Genomic DNA, 14,688 nt, shown 5'->3' on the forward strand with positions numbered 1-14,688 from the left:
TATGGATTTGTCATTTTTCTTCGTTACACTGTGACCTCCTTCAAAACTGCCATAATTCCGGGTGTTCATTCTGAGTGCTGGTGCCATACCAGTTAGTGCCCCTGGGCATTGTGTTGGACTCTGGCCTGGGGATCCTTCTGTGTGGAGTTTGCAGGTTTGTGTCTGTGTGCTTTTTCTACAGGTCCCTTGGTTCCACTGGTATTGTTAACATGTCTCTCTATGTAGGTGTGTGTGCCCCCTGTGACCGGTATTCCATTCTGGGAGTAATCCAGACTTTTGTCCTCAGGTTTTTGGGATTCCCTTGCTTGAATAAGTGGTTTTCTGGTAATGGAGGAACGACTGGATTTTTGTGTGAAAAATAAAGTTCCACAAACATTCGCCAAATAATAAACAGTCACTCTTTTCTTGCTTCATGAGTCAAAGTACTTGAACTAAAGCTACTGCTTGAGGCAGCCAGCTTCACTAATACTATGCATGAAAATAGAAGTTTACAATAGCATTGTGCTCTATGACCACCCAGACCTACGAAGCACGCTTCAATATGTATCGAGAGCCATTAAAAGGACAACAAACTAATAACATCTCTTGCATGTTTACTTCTCTTTGTACATGTAGTCAGCTGATGTGTTTTCCATGCTACCCAAAGTTACTACTTTCCAACCCACAGCTACTCAAAGTTACGTTTTGCCAAGCACTTAAAACATAATACAATGTTACACAACCAGAATTACACAAGATTGTAGTAAATAATGTTTATTAAAAGTATGCTTTTGTTTTAAGATAATATATACACACACACACATTTATTGTGGTTTCTGTAAATCTGCAAAGATCGATCGGTAAAGCTGCTGTACTTCACTACAGCGCGACACGTGTCATTCTATCACTTTTGAACGGGCGCTCGCTCGCGCGCTTGGGTGAACAGCAGATTCGCTCGCGCCACCTGCTGGCAGCAAACTAAAACAGCGTTCGGTTCAGACAGAAATGTTAATGGTACTGAACACAAAAAACACTGGATTTTAGTTGTGCGGCATCACAATAACAACATTAGGTAAGGGATATTAATAGGCGCAATTAAAGTATTAAACTGTAATGGAGGACGAGCCTTTGATTCGTATTTATTTTAAATAATTACTTTCGGAATCGGATTAAATCCTCACCTGTTCTGCAAAGTGAATTGAAGATCAAATGAGGCTACAACAATCAGCCAGTAACAAAAGCAGCGATATATCTAACGTTGGTGAAAGATTTCAAAACGGCAATACCAACCTGCATTTTATTATTATTTTTTATTTCCCCCCTCCCCACAATGAAGTGAAATCATTCGTTAAATAAAGATACACAAAGGACAAGGACAAGATATTGAAGGTAAGGTGGATGCAAATCTTATGTTCGTCTTCTGTAAGTGATCCGTCGTCTTTGAGACAGGAGTTTGTGACTAGTATCGAGTTGTTCTTCGCTGCCCCTTGCCAATATGGCCGCACAGCTAGCCTATTGCCGCTAGGAAGGGAAATCTAGATGCTCTTTGCGGTATATCTATGGTCACCACCAGTTCCGGTGTGCTTTTCCGGGTGTGTCCATTTAGCTGTGAATACGCATGCGCAAACGGTCGCGCGCTGTTTGAATTGGGTGGCTCGGATTGTTTGGCTATAGTTTCCAATACAGCTAGACGGAAAACGGGGCACCGTTGTAAAACGAAGTTCTTTGCGAGACCCACACCGTTATATTTGTTTCACTGAATGCCTTTCTTGAGTATCCATGGACGTGTCGTTTTTTTTCTCTCTTTTTTGCGGGGAAACGCTGGACAAAAAATATTGGTCGGCGTTTCGCGAGTTGTGATCCTCGCAGCGGATTAAAGCAAGGAGGCGCTCAGAACCGGCAGAGCCGAAGGAAACCCCGTCTCCCTCTGCTTTTTGTCGTCATTTCGTCCGGCTGTCCGAAGATCCAGCAGACGTGGGAGCACCCGAGCCTGCGCCGCTCCTTCGGTCTGGGTATCGGGCGGCCCGTCCCCGACAGCGGGAGATGTAAACCTCTCCCCTCTGCATTTCGGCTTGCTGTGCGCGGACCTGCCCGGGCCCGGCGATGGCGAATTCAAGTTTCGCTTCTACGGGCGACTCGTCGTCTTCGGGTCGCAGCGACAGGAGCCTGAGGCCGGCAGCCGGCGCCCGTAGGCGGGAGGCGGGGGACCCGCTACAGCTGGCCCTGCTCTACTTCTCCCAGGGTGAGAGAGCGGCTCCCGACAGTCCTGCCTAGGGGACACGGTTATTAAGGCGCATCTTCATGGGTCAGGTTTTTTTATATTGCAATAATTCTTAAACCGGTCTTTTGTCAAAAGCCTTCGAAAAGCTGATCCCCGTTAGGAGCTGTTTTGCCTTTGAATTAATATAGAGGTGGCCAACCCTGCCCTTCCTCCACAGTCTAGCAGGACGTGTGAGACGCCCTTAAATATCTTTGTAAAGACCTTAAACACGCGGGTGTTGATCAGGTTTAGGTGAATTAAGTAGTGGCCAGCTGCGGTCACTGAGACTACTGGGTTTTCGTGTTGTGTTTTCATGTCAGGTGATCTCTGAATTTGAATTGAACACGTTCCTGTTGCAGGTCTTGATTGTCACACCTGTAATGAGATGAACTGATGTCGGAGCCAACAGATGAAGGACGAATGTACTAAACATGATTGGGATCTTAAAATAAAATAATCCCGTTGTTAAATCAGTCCATATCTAGGAAAGTGTCCTGAATGGTTGAGTGGAGAGATCCCCCAGTAAACCTGGAGGAAGAGAGTGTAAAAGGCAGACAAGTCATACTGGAGAAAGTACCATGTCCCAGGCGCTGCTGGAATCTGACATTAGACTGGCAGAGAGGGGAAGAAAATAATATTGCTATAACAGAGCCAAGTAGAGCTGAGCCCCTGTAGAGACACTGGCCCCCCAGGACCAGGAATGGTGCTTCCAGTTCTGTGGGGACCTGGTGAGCTTAATACTTCGGAATCACTGGATTCCGATGTCATTTATAGACGTCTAGTTAGGATATTTCAAATTGCTTAGAATGGAAGCCGTACCCACGGATCGGAGAAGGCTCGAAAGGCAGCATTGATTTAGAAAGCGATAGTTTGAGCTTAACAGATTTCTTCAAAGGAGCCCAAAGGGCAGTGGGCAGCGCCAAAGCATGCGGGATGATATAGATTTCCAGAAGGCTTTTGATGGTGAAATAGTCAACAAGAAGGTTGAGCACCTCTCTCTTCACTCGGATTTCCAGCAGGTGCTTCAGTTTCCTCCCGCCTCCCACGGACATGCTGCCTTGTTTCGCTTGGCAGCTCTCAGTTGTCCTTTTCCTCTCCTGGGCCTGCGATGACCTGGTATCCCGTCTCGAGGGGAGGGGTGCTGTGGGCTCCGTCCTGCACCCTGAGCCTCCAGATCAGGGGGGCTGGAGCTCGCTCTGACCCCCGGCCTGCTCTGCGGCTTTACGGATAACAGGAGGAATAAGGGGAGAAGGGCATTCTCCTTTTCCGCTTCTCCCATTCGTCTTGATAAACATGCTTATTAAAGGAGTTTTTCGTTTCAGTTGAAGCTGGCACCCCCTGGAAGGGGAATGACGTGCTGGAAAAGCACTTTGAAGCAGTCGAGCGCGTGGCTTTCAGTCGTGGGCTTTCCCCGGAGGGCATCGAAATACTGCTGGACTTTGCCCTTGGCCTCCGAATGGGTATGACTGAGTTCCTCTGGTGTGTGCACGCACGCGCGCACACACACGCCAGTGTCCCCAGTGAAAGCAACTTCCCTTTTCTTTTGGCTATGACATTAATTTTAATGAAACATGTCGCTGTACTGGAGATCATTTCAAGCACAAGAACATTTAATGTAACAACAGCTCATAAGGAAACCCCCCCAATTCTTTACCTTCATCCTTCTGGCCTGCCGTCTGTGTGTGTTTTGTATTTGTTCCCTTCTCCTCTATTCAGTGAAGATACTACGAATGCTCTGTTATATACTGATGTGTGCCGTGCATTTTTGTTATTCCAGGCAGCAAATGTGGCATCCGTGTGCTGAGGTGTTTAATTCCAGCCTCAGTCATTCCAGAGAGTGCAGTGGTTAAAGGAGTGTCCTGGTTCTGCGTGGGCAAGATGCCGCCGAACATGCAGGTAGACGGCGTTTGGCAGGCGCTGCGTATGAAATATTGTTTGATTTCTTCAAGTCCTTATAAAATGTTGCAGGATGTCTGTGTGATTCACCCATAAACCTGTTTCCCGTGTAATTAAGTTGTAATGTACAAGTTATATCTGTAGAAGCTGAGGCCAAACAAAAGAAGAGGTGGAGTTGTTAAGGCTCAGGAGATGCCCGGGAGGCCAAGGGTTCAGATCCCAGTTCTCTGCACAGGGGCTTGATTGATGAGGGCTTTCCAGGGGAGAGTCATACACGAGTGTATTTTGAGCTGTATTATGTGGCTTAATAAAGGAATAGATTAAAGGGCAACATGAGATGAATTTGACGGTTTCATCACATTGTTCCTCCTTACCTAAACCTCCAGCCGTTGTCTTCCTTTCTTTTTCATTACTGCCTTGTTGCTCTTTCACACACCTGAGCAAGGTTGGGTGTACTTTTGTTATAATTGTCAGAGTGGGATTGACCTCTAATAACTACTTTGCACTCCCTCCCAAATACAGATGTAGCTTCCCAACTCTAACCATGGAGTTTACTTGGTTCTGCAAGATATTCTGATGATGTTCACTTTAAATTAATGTCCTGTTCTTCCTGTTCTTGCTGTAGATCATGTTCATTCGCTGGTTTATCACCATGTTTGACCTTATTGAGTCGAAGGAGCGGCTGCATAGTCTCTATGGGTTTTTTTTCTGCTTCCTTTCGGATGAAAACCTGGTGAGTAAATGTCACATCTGCGATAGTGGCTGTGAGAGATGTACTGTATTCAGTGTTTGTCATCTCCTTAACCGTAAGGCAGGGCTCCCTGAGATAGTTCTTCACTTTCTGAGTGTCTTGGGGCTTTATTTAGTCTTTAATTAAGCTGGAAACTGCCTACTTTTTTCATTTTCAACTCCTAGCAAGTTGGCACATTTTAAGTTAAATATAGCAATGACATTGCCTGAGATTTTCTCTAAACTGATAAGTAATCTTTTCATCATTTTGTTTGCACATGGATTTAGAAGGTTTAGCGGAGTGGTTCGTAAACAGAAATGCTGTTGTGTTGCCTATAATGAGGGTGTCCTTTGCTGTATGTGCTTGAGAACTGATGCTTTTAGGCGACACTGAGAACTGCTGAAGTGTCCGGACATGTCTGTAGGCATAAGGGTGATGCAAATGGTTAGTTCCATATAGGCTTCAAGTAACAGCTTGGGTAAAAATGGAAAAAAAGAGATGGGAATCTTGAGGACAGGGTTAGGAGTACTGTGCTTGGGAATAACATAGTTCTCAGTCATTTCCTGGCAATTCTCAACTTTTTCTGGTGTTAATTTTTTCAGTTTCTTAGAGTGCTAATTTGTGATAATTATTAATGACCAGCTGGCTCTCTTCTGTTCCCATGATTTAATTTGATTACTCTCTTCCCAGTGTCCTTACATCTGCCATTTGCTCTACCTGCTGACCAGAAGGGAGAGCGGTAAGCACTCAACATGCTTTCCTTATCCTTTGACTCTCTCTGCTCCTCCTGTACAGTAGAGTACAATTTAGCTAAATATGTGAGCATTTATGATCATGTTTTGATAAAACGTGAATCTTTTGTTTTCCAGTTAAACCCTACAGACTCAGAAAACTGATGAACCTTCAGTCTAAAATGGTAAATATTTAAGCAAATGATATTCTATGTTTTAATGCACCTGCTTTGTAATTATGACACAAAAAGCTGGTTTCACATACTCTGATTGGCATTAATCATGGATTCTGTCATGTTTATTTATCTAAGATGGTCTGGATTTAGGGCTAAACGAATGTGTGAAACCAGTCTTAAGTTGCTTAAAGCATAGTTTGTGGACCATGTTCAAGATGTTTTCTTGCAGTTCTGCAAGATAAGGATAAGGAACAAGGTAGATTTGAGAACCATCATGTTCTAAATATATCTAGTGTGATATTTTCAGATGGTTTCTGTCTCCCACGATGAACACAGCTGCGGTCTTCTTGTGGATGTTAGACTTGTGTTGTCAGATGCTGATGTCTACCTGGATAAGAGAGGAGAAATGAAAAAAGTAGCTCCTTGAGAGATTTCAGACTGAATTTTATTTTTCCTACTCACAATTTTTCAATTATCTCTGTAGGGCGAGCAGCCATTCCTGATGGTTTTGCTTTCTTTGTACAAAGTTTTCTGTCCAGAAATGGTCTCTCTGACGATTCCAGCAAGAATTAAGGTATGTGCAGCACCTGCATTTATAAAAAAATTTACTTAATGAAATATTTGGATGAATGTTAATATATGGTACTTTTTTTCCCCCACTGTCCAGAATGGCTTTAAGAACTATGACTCCACATGGAAGAATGCACTGAGTGCAGTGCAGAAAAGGAACAAAGCAGAAATAGTCACGGAGCTGCAAGCATCTGTCAGTGTGAGACCACAGTCAGCCTCTAGGAAAAGGGTATGGATGCGTTTCTTTCTGCTGCTCCAGACAGAGGATAAAGGAAGTGCAAGGCAAAGCTTGATGTGCCTTCAGCCTCAGTGATAGGGCTGCCCACGTGTGGTCCTTGAGGGCAGACATATTACTGGCTTTTTATCCAGTTTTAGGTATTAAATAATTAATTCAAGTGATGAGACTTTGTTGCTCAAAATGATCATCATAATTTTCTTGAGTATCGCAAAATCTTTAAAAAAAAAAACTAGTTTTAAAATAGTTTTGCAGTGGTTGGATTGACTGTTAAATTCTTGCCGGCTGGCCCTATATTTCTTTTCATTGTCTAGAACACCTTATTCTTGGATGAAAATCAGATCGAACTATTGCAGTCTGGGTCTGTGGTTGGATTTGCTGCTGCAAATCGGCTGCGGTTCAGTTGAAAGAATCTTTTGCAGGTTCTTCCAGGTTGGGAAGGCGGCAGCTTTCACGTTCAGCTGCTCTTTTATGGTGAAAGAGAAGGAGAACCTTGTCGATGGGTGTTAAATGAATGTTGAATGGCGTCTCCAATGCTTTGCAAACCTGCTGCTCCTCCTCTGTGCAGAAGCGGAACTGCCACCTCTCCGTGCCCCCGCTCAGCAGCTGTGCGCCTCAGCCCGGCGCGGGAGAGGACAGCGTGCTGGGCAGCAGGGTATTCCCACTGGAGCAGCTTCGCACTTTCCCACAGCTGCTGCAGAACATCCACCTCCTGGAGGTACCGCTGCCTGAGCCTTCCGGTCTCCCGTTGCCTCTGACTTTATTACTCTCTCCCAGGCTGCCAGAGCACAACGAACCCGGATGCCTCTAATTATACCAACCCGGGTATATTCCTGGCATATCTTTAGAGTCTGGGGGTTATGATTATCATTATACGTTACCCTTCATGGTCTTTTTTTTTGCATTCTCTATTTTTCGAAACCCCTGTATTGTAACACTCTTCATTTCCAAATGTTTACTAATCCTTGTTTCATAGCTGGTCCTGGAATAGTCCTCTTTAGAGGATTCTTGACAGTAGCTTTCAAGACTGAGTTGCTGTTATTGTGTCCCATTAAAATGATGCCTAATTACCACTTTACAGTTGGTTTCTGTCTAGGAGTTTGTGTTGAGGGTGTTAATGGGTAGTGCGGATCAGTGTTTCTAGCAGCTTGTTAATTTACTGGCATAGCTTTCTTTACCACAAGGTGGGGCTCTGGCTATAGTAGAGGCTGATAACATGCATTAAGCACACAAGACAGTGTTGTGTGATCAATGTTTGGGAAACAAGGAATCCTTAAAAACCACCAAAGTACCATATTCTTTTTTAAAAGATCAACAAAAGAAGTGAATTTAACAATGACCTAATTCATGTAGAGTTATATTCTGAATCTGTTGCATCTAAAGCAGTTAGTCGGTTGAAAAAAACAAGTCTTTAACAAAAGTATAGCCACACCGCATATTGTTCATTCATTTTCTTTTATGTGTAATTAGATTTTTATTTTTATTTTTAGCTTCCAGCACAGATGGGCTCAGTACTGAACTCTCCATTGGTTCTCCATTATATTAACTGTATAACGGATGACTCTGTGTTTCTGAGGCTGGATTACTGGCTGGGCCATGCACTTCATGAAGGTGAGATTATTTCCCTTGACTATTAAATTACTGCTGCTGTCATTTGTAATTTTTTTATGTTTTTATATTGACCTCTTTTTTTATTGTTTTGAAGAATTTCTGTTTTGTAAGGATACTTCCTATGAAAATAACTCGGAGGCTGTTGAATTCTTCAGTTCGCTCATCACGGCACAGCAGTTTCTTCAGGTGAGATACAGGTCACGTCCCCTCCGCGGCAAGAGAAAAATCATCCTTTATTTAAACATGCACGTCAGCCTTCATGTGACAAGTGTAAAATATGATGCAAGACAGCATTGGTTATTACGTGTTTTTCACAATTAGTCATACACGTTTGGTTTCAGGAGGGTTTCTTGAGTACTGAGGTCTTCACCTTGAAATTCTTGCGTGTTTGGGATGGTTCCCTTTTCCGGTCCCAGATCCTCAGCTTGCTGAGCTACATCCCTGTGATTCCATGTTCAGGTCAGTCCTGTCTGTTGTTATTGCTGTAAAGGTGTAGATGATTATGCTGATTATATGGGTTTTGGTGTGGTCTTCTGGTAAAGTTTGTTTATGAAAATGCTCAATTCAGTCATTCAAATTATGCTTGATCCTCAAATGACAAGAACTAGTGAAAAGACCAGCACTCAATTTTATTTCCTTTTAATTGTAAGCATGGACACGTTTTGACATTCAGCATTCTTTAGCATGGAAATTAGTGTTGATTCAGTGATTTATATCCTGTTTATCCTATTTTGACTTTGATTTGCATGGATGATTTTGTTAGGAAGGTCTTGTGATTTGTAAGTTTATATGAGTCGAGAAATACCTTTGTTACAGTTGTACACTGAACTGCGTTTGTGCTTACATTAAAAAGAAAAAATGTCTGCCATCCTTTCCATCATCTTCTATAAATTATCACAGTTAATGTCTCTCGAGATGGGAGATGCTTTAAATAAAACAAAATTCTAAGTTGTTAGAAAGGACCTGGAGCTCTCTAGCTCATTGCTTTATTAATTATGCATCCTTATTATTTTCTTGTTTTACAGATGTGAAGCAGCTACTTTTTGAGCCTTTAATTCAGCTTTTCTTCAGCTGCTCTCTGTATTTTAAGGTATTTGTTTTTGTCATGTTTAATTTAATAGCTAAAGACTTCTGTGACTGTTGTAACCTAGGTTTTCTTCGGAAATAAGCACTTATTTAAAATGCATACTGGCCTACTATTTTGAAAACCCATCAAAATAAATAGGATTGTTTTTCATGAATTTAATTGACAGCCATGGTTCTCATGTGGCCTAGAATTTTCGGCAGCTCTCTTAATGCATGTAGAATCCAGGCTGCTTTAAATTCATACACACTCTTCAACAAAATGTTTCCAGCTACATTTTAATTGATTAAATGAAACCATTAAGTACTTCAACCACTAGGCTGACAGTGCCTAAGCCACTGTGAAGGGATTTTCCCCTTTTTAATTGACTTTTTCTTTCTCGCACAGTGCAGCGTTATTGAGTGCTTGAACAGCATGCTGGTGAAGTGGCTGACCTGGCACGCAGTCTTCGCATCAGAGGATCAGTTCGACATGAGTATCTCTGGTCACTCCCCAACGTAAGGCCCTGCTTTACCATCCTTTACTGCTTCTCTCTCCCTTGCAAGAAAACAATCCTCATTTTTAAGCATCTAAACAGTAAATGGTCTTGGCGCACAGTTCTGTCCTGTCTAGTTGGTGCTTTGTTGTATGGCTCGTGAGAAGCAAGGTAGAATGTAGAGTGAGAAGTAAATGTGCCCGGTTTAACCTTGAACTTCCAATACCCCTTTCACGGCATCCTGCTTCAGCTCATTACAAATGCGATAGTTTGTAAATTCAACTTTTATCTGAAAAGAAGATGCACCTAAATATTGCTTAACTGCTGAACAGGCAAAAAATATTTGTTGTTCAGTGCTGTTCGAACAATGCTGTGTGTTTCAGGAATATGAGCCTTTCTGGAATAATGAGCTCGGTGGTGGAACTGGTTGAGTTTGTCGGTCGCATCTCCACCATAGCACTGCACATGGAAGGATACAACACCCTGCTTCTGCATTTCGTGCTCAACTTTTATGAGACGGTAAATGCATTCACTGTGCCAAAGAATTGTGGTTTTCTAAGTGGCATTTTGATTTTAACTTTCTTATGCCTGCTGATATTGTTTTTTACTCATCCTTTTTGGATTTTGCCTGCTTTTAACTCATTTTACCACCATAACCCTAATACTACGTCTCTGACCTGCCATATCTGGACTTTCGGGTACTACTTGCACTCCAATAATGCAGATCTCGTGGCTTGTGAGCACGTTGTATACTGATTTTAAATAGATGCCATTGAGATGTAAAGGTTTCTACCGTTGCTACATTATTTTCTCAGGTATTGGCTTTTTTTACCCTTCTGTGGTATTATAAAGTTTTCACTGCTTGAGTCTCTGCCGAGACAAATGTCCTTTGCTGTGTCTGTTCACTGTTTCTCTTTCTCCCTGACTCTTTTGGGCACAGGTGTGTGACATGTATGTGAAGTATGACTTCCCTCTGGCCATCATGCCTCCTGCTGGTGTCTTCTACCCTGCCCTTCTCAGCAAGGACCCTGTGAGTGTCAACCAGCTCTGCCACATCATGTTCAGGTGAGACTATGCTGTGGAGTTACTGGAGAATTGTGTTGAGAATCACTCTATGCTTTGGCTCAGTTTAGTCATTTTATTTTAAGGTCAATGATTTTTTTTGTTACATTCTTAACGTATATGGCGAAAGATGGTTAACATTTGAATAGAAACACATTTTAATAATAAGCACTTGTATAACTTGTGGGGTTATTTTAGAGAAGATAAAGAGGTATCATTTGTTCACAATTTTTTGTTTTACAGATACAGAGTAAATCTGCTTTCTGCAAAGGATCCAGAAAAGCAGGGAAAGGTATTCTTCAAATTTGATTGAATTGTTAAATGAACTTTTATTTTACTGTCTTTGTTTTCCTCAACAGCTTTAGAATTTTGTTTCTCATAGTCAATGATACACATGTGCCTATAAACACCTTTCATAAACAGTCTTGAAATAAAAGAATCTTTGTTGGTTTTCCCAGAAGACCTTTCTCGTCAACAGCAAGACGTACAGAAAGTACAACCAGTATGTCGTGGCGATGGTGTGGTGCCTGTGGAGCTCCAAGGCCTTCATGGCAGGGATGGAGATTGAGATAAACCCGGACTTGCTGGCTCAGGCCGGCGTGACTGAGTACAGGTCCAGCTTCAACATCGTCCACCATCCGGCGCTGACCGGCTACGCCATCGACTTCTTTCACAAGGTGACGATGCGCTTGTGTTAATGCGGGGGCTGTGTGGTTGCACTGGGTTTCAGTCTACAGCTGGGAAGGTACTCTTACCATGCGCATTGGGTTAAAAGTAAGAAGGCTTGAGTTATGGTGCGAGTTGTTTTAATGAAATGTGTTTTGCGGTTTTCTGCTTGTGTAAAGACGACCCCCTTTTCCTTGCACACCTCTGGGCCCTGTTCCTGGTATTCTTAATATTCCAAACACTTCTTCATGCGTCGGCTGTGGTGGCACAGGTGTGGATGCCTGCTGCTCTGCACTCCTCAGTATGCAGGGGTGCAGTAGCTTCAACGTGCCAAGTGAAATTCCAGACAGGAGGGTCTTCTAAAGATGAGACATTGTAGTTCAGTCAAAATAAGGATGGATGTGTAGTATTAATCCTTTGACTTAATTGTTTTTTGTAATTTATGGCTATTAAATGATGCTCCAAGTTTTCCAAATGCCAGTCTTATAAATCTCTTTTAGTCCAAGCATAGTATTTTGTATTTAGCTGCTTATAAATAAAAAAAACTTTTTTTTTATTTCAGTGTTGGCCGGAAAGTAAGCAGCTGAACCTTAGTGCCATTAAGGTATGTGGGACTTTTTGCGATAACATTTTTTTAAATTAAAAGGTATTGATTATTAAATGTTCTCAGCAAGTACGTGATCGCTTTAAACTTGACTTTTCGTGGCCCTCCTTATCAACATACAGAATTGCAACTTGTTTCAAAAGAGGGTCTTATTTAAGATAAGGAAAGTGTTTGCATTCGTGAGGATTGTTAATATTCACATTACGTATTAAACGTGACGGGACCTTGAAATCAAAACAAATTAGTGCTGCATTAGCATTATTAGCAAATCAAGTGTTATGTATCATGTTTCGATATGAGTCTCCATTTGACCATGTGTACATCTAATCATCTGTGCACTGTGGAATCGGAGGTGCACACTCCAGATGCTTTCCTGTCTGTTGATTACCTCTGCCTGACTGTATTGCTCTTGGATCTACAGGGAAGACACTGGGATTGGTACTTGGAATATCTCTTCACCCAGGGCTTCGATGGGCTCAGAGAGTTTATAGAGAGTAGCATCAGGCGATTGTCTGGGCCTGCAGGTCTGAACTCCAGCCGGGCTAAGTGATCCGGGATTGCTGCTGCTCTGACTGGGGTGTGGAGGACTGGGAGCCTTTATCACTCAAACACCCTACTGATTGGAGTTCCCAAACTTTCCTCTTTGGAGGCTGTCTGGTGGTTCTGTTGCATTCTTCTGGTCTCTGTTGGGATTAATTTTGTACATTTTCTCGAGGACCGAGGAAGCGCGCCACATGTGGGATTACATGACATGCCAGCTTGTGAAATATTGGACAGCGTGGCTGCAGAGATGGCAGACTCTGACTCACTGTGTCTTCAAAATCTGAAAATGGGTATTCTGACACTGCAGTGGCTGTGAATCCACAGCAGCCTTTACCAGCTCATGGATGTGACAGCTACCAAATGAAGAGCTCACTTTCAAACTCTGTGGCACTTAAAGTAAATGTGCAATACCTTTTACAAGTATACCCAGCTAACAGTTGCTTCACTAATGAGCTAGCTGCATTAAATACTTTTAAAACATAGGGTTCATTTTGACATTGAACTTGGGCTTTGGTTTCTCTAAAGGTATTTTGTTTGCTAACTGGGGCTATTTCTGTGAAATGTTAGCCAAAGAAATCGATAGTCATGTCTGCTCTTACTCCTGGCTTAGTGTGTGTAGACTTCTCCATTTTAAAATGACGTGTGTCATTGTAGAGATGATTTTTTATTTCTCTGGACTCTATTTTTTTTAGCAATAAAAAATCAAGGCCAAGTTCTGAATCTTTTGGCGACGAAGATAATGTGTTCTAATAAGTTTTCATTATATATGCCCTGAAGCCAGTAAATTGTAAAGTCCTGGGCTTTAGCCTGCATTGTATATTTGCCTCTAATTATTCTAAGGAGTAAATTATGCACAACATTTTTTGTGCAAGGTGAGAGAGATTCAGTTTAATGTGCAGCTCTGGTAGTGTTTTAGGCAAGCTTGCATGCGCCTATTAGCTGTCTTACACGTTTCCAGTTGGTCTGGGCGTTTTGGTTATTTAATAATTAAACCACCATGCCAGACACCTTCCTCTTCAGTGTTACTTTTATATTCTATAGACCTGTTAAACAATTGTGCTTGTTATTAGTGTCCTTGCTATTGTTCAAAGGGCAAAATATTCATTACCCTTACGTCTACTGAGCATTGTTTACTTATAATTACCACTCCAGTTCCTTTTTTAGTGTTAATATCCTATTCCATTGGCTTTACTCTGATGCTTACTTTTAACACTTCAGAAATATAAAAATGCCAAAAGTTGCCTCTAACAAGAATTTTCTACTTGTCCCAAACTCCCAATGTAATACACACATCGTAAACAGAGTCCCACAGACTTCTGAACTGTAAATAGCTGCTTTGGACAACTCCAGTGTTACATTTGCTTAAAACATTTTTTCCCCATTTATAACAGGTTTTCTGCATAAATGTTAAACCTTAGACCAAAATTTAATTTTGGGCGTTTTGTAAATAAGGGTTAGAAAAATTAGCAGGTCTTGAGTTGTTTACTTCTGTCACAAGGGAGTAAATGCTGTGTGTGTTCTCTGGTTTAGGTCTCGTCACAAGTCTATCTTATCGCTAGTAATACAGTGCTTACAGTTAGGATGTCAACACTTGTTTTTATGGTTTATCTGTTCTCCCAGGGAGCATCAACGTTCTCTGTAGTTTTTTTCTTGTGCTTTGTATATAGCTAAATACCCTTGTTCTTAAAGCTAATTGTAAAATCTAAGTGTAAAACTGTATTCTGTCTGTAAAGTCAGTTTTATTTGTTCATCCTTGGCACCTTTTTAATTAAAAAAACTTTATTTTTGCCCCTTGAGCAGTATGCTATTTAAGTTTTATCTTGTTTTTGAGTTGAACCCTATTAAAAAAAGATGTTTAAACAAATTGCCACACCTATACCCATACAATACAGGCAAAAGCTAAAATGAGCTACATTAGTTTAAATTGTTAAAAAAATAAGAACCTTAAAAGCTGTCTGATTGCTTTATCTGATTTCAGGACAGGTATTTTTTTTTCTAATTGCACGGTGTATATTCCATCATCCTTTTATTTGTGAAGAATTTTATTTTAATTTTGTAATGAAGAC

At 41.7% G+C, this 14,688-nt stretch overlaps 1 protein-coding gene across 1 annotated transcript; it reads left to right on the plus strand.

Annotated features, from left to right (window-relative positions):
* The first annotated feature begins 1,750 nt into the window (after nucleotides 1-1,750).
* cenpi (centromere protein I) lies at nucleotides 1,751-12,629 on the plus strand. Its single transcript, XM_088925716.1, has 20 exons — nucleotides 1,751-2,221; nucleotides 3,562-3,699; nucleotides 4,017-4,135; nucleotides 4,761-4,868; nucleotides 5,556-5,604; nucleotides 5,735-5,781; nucleotides 6,257-6,346; nucleotides 6,440-6,571; nucleotides 7,146-7,295; nucleotides 8,068-8,188; nucleotides 8,283-8,374; nucleotides 8,530-8,647; nucleotides 9,214-9,278; nucleotides 9,660-9,769; nucleotides 10,131-10,266; nucleotides 10,688-10,812; nucleotides 11,053-11,101; nucleotides 11,268-11,486; nucleotides 12,038-12,079; nucleotides 12,501-12,629. The coding sequence occupies exons 1-20, from the start codon at nucleotides 2,083-2,085 to the stop codon at nucleotides 12,627-12,629; spliced, it is 2,178 nt and encodes a 725-aa protein (XP_088781842.1). The 5' UTR covers nucleotides 1,751-2,082.
* Nucleotides 12,630-14,688: the final 2,059 nt, after the last annotated feature.

The sequence above is a fragment of the Atractosteus spatula genome, chromosome 9, assembly GCF_055471065.1.
Source record: "Atractosteus spatula isolate fAtrSpa1 chromosome 9, fAtrSpa1.hap1, whole genome shotgun sequence".
Classification (NCBI taxonomy): Eukaryota; Metazoa; Chordata; class Actinopteri; order Semionotiformes; family Lepisosteidae; genus Atractosteus; species Atractosteus spatula.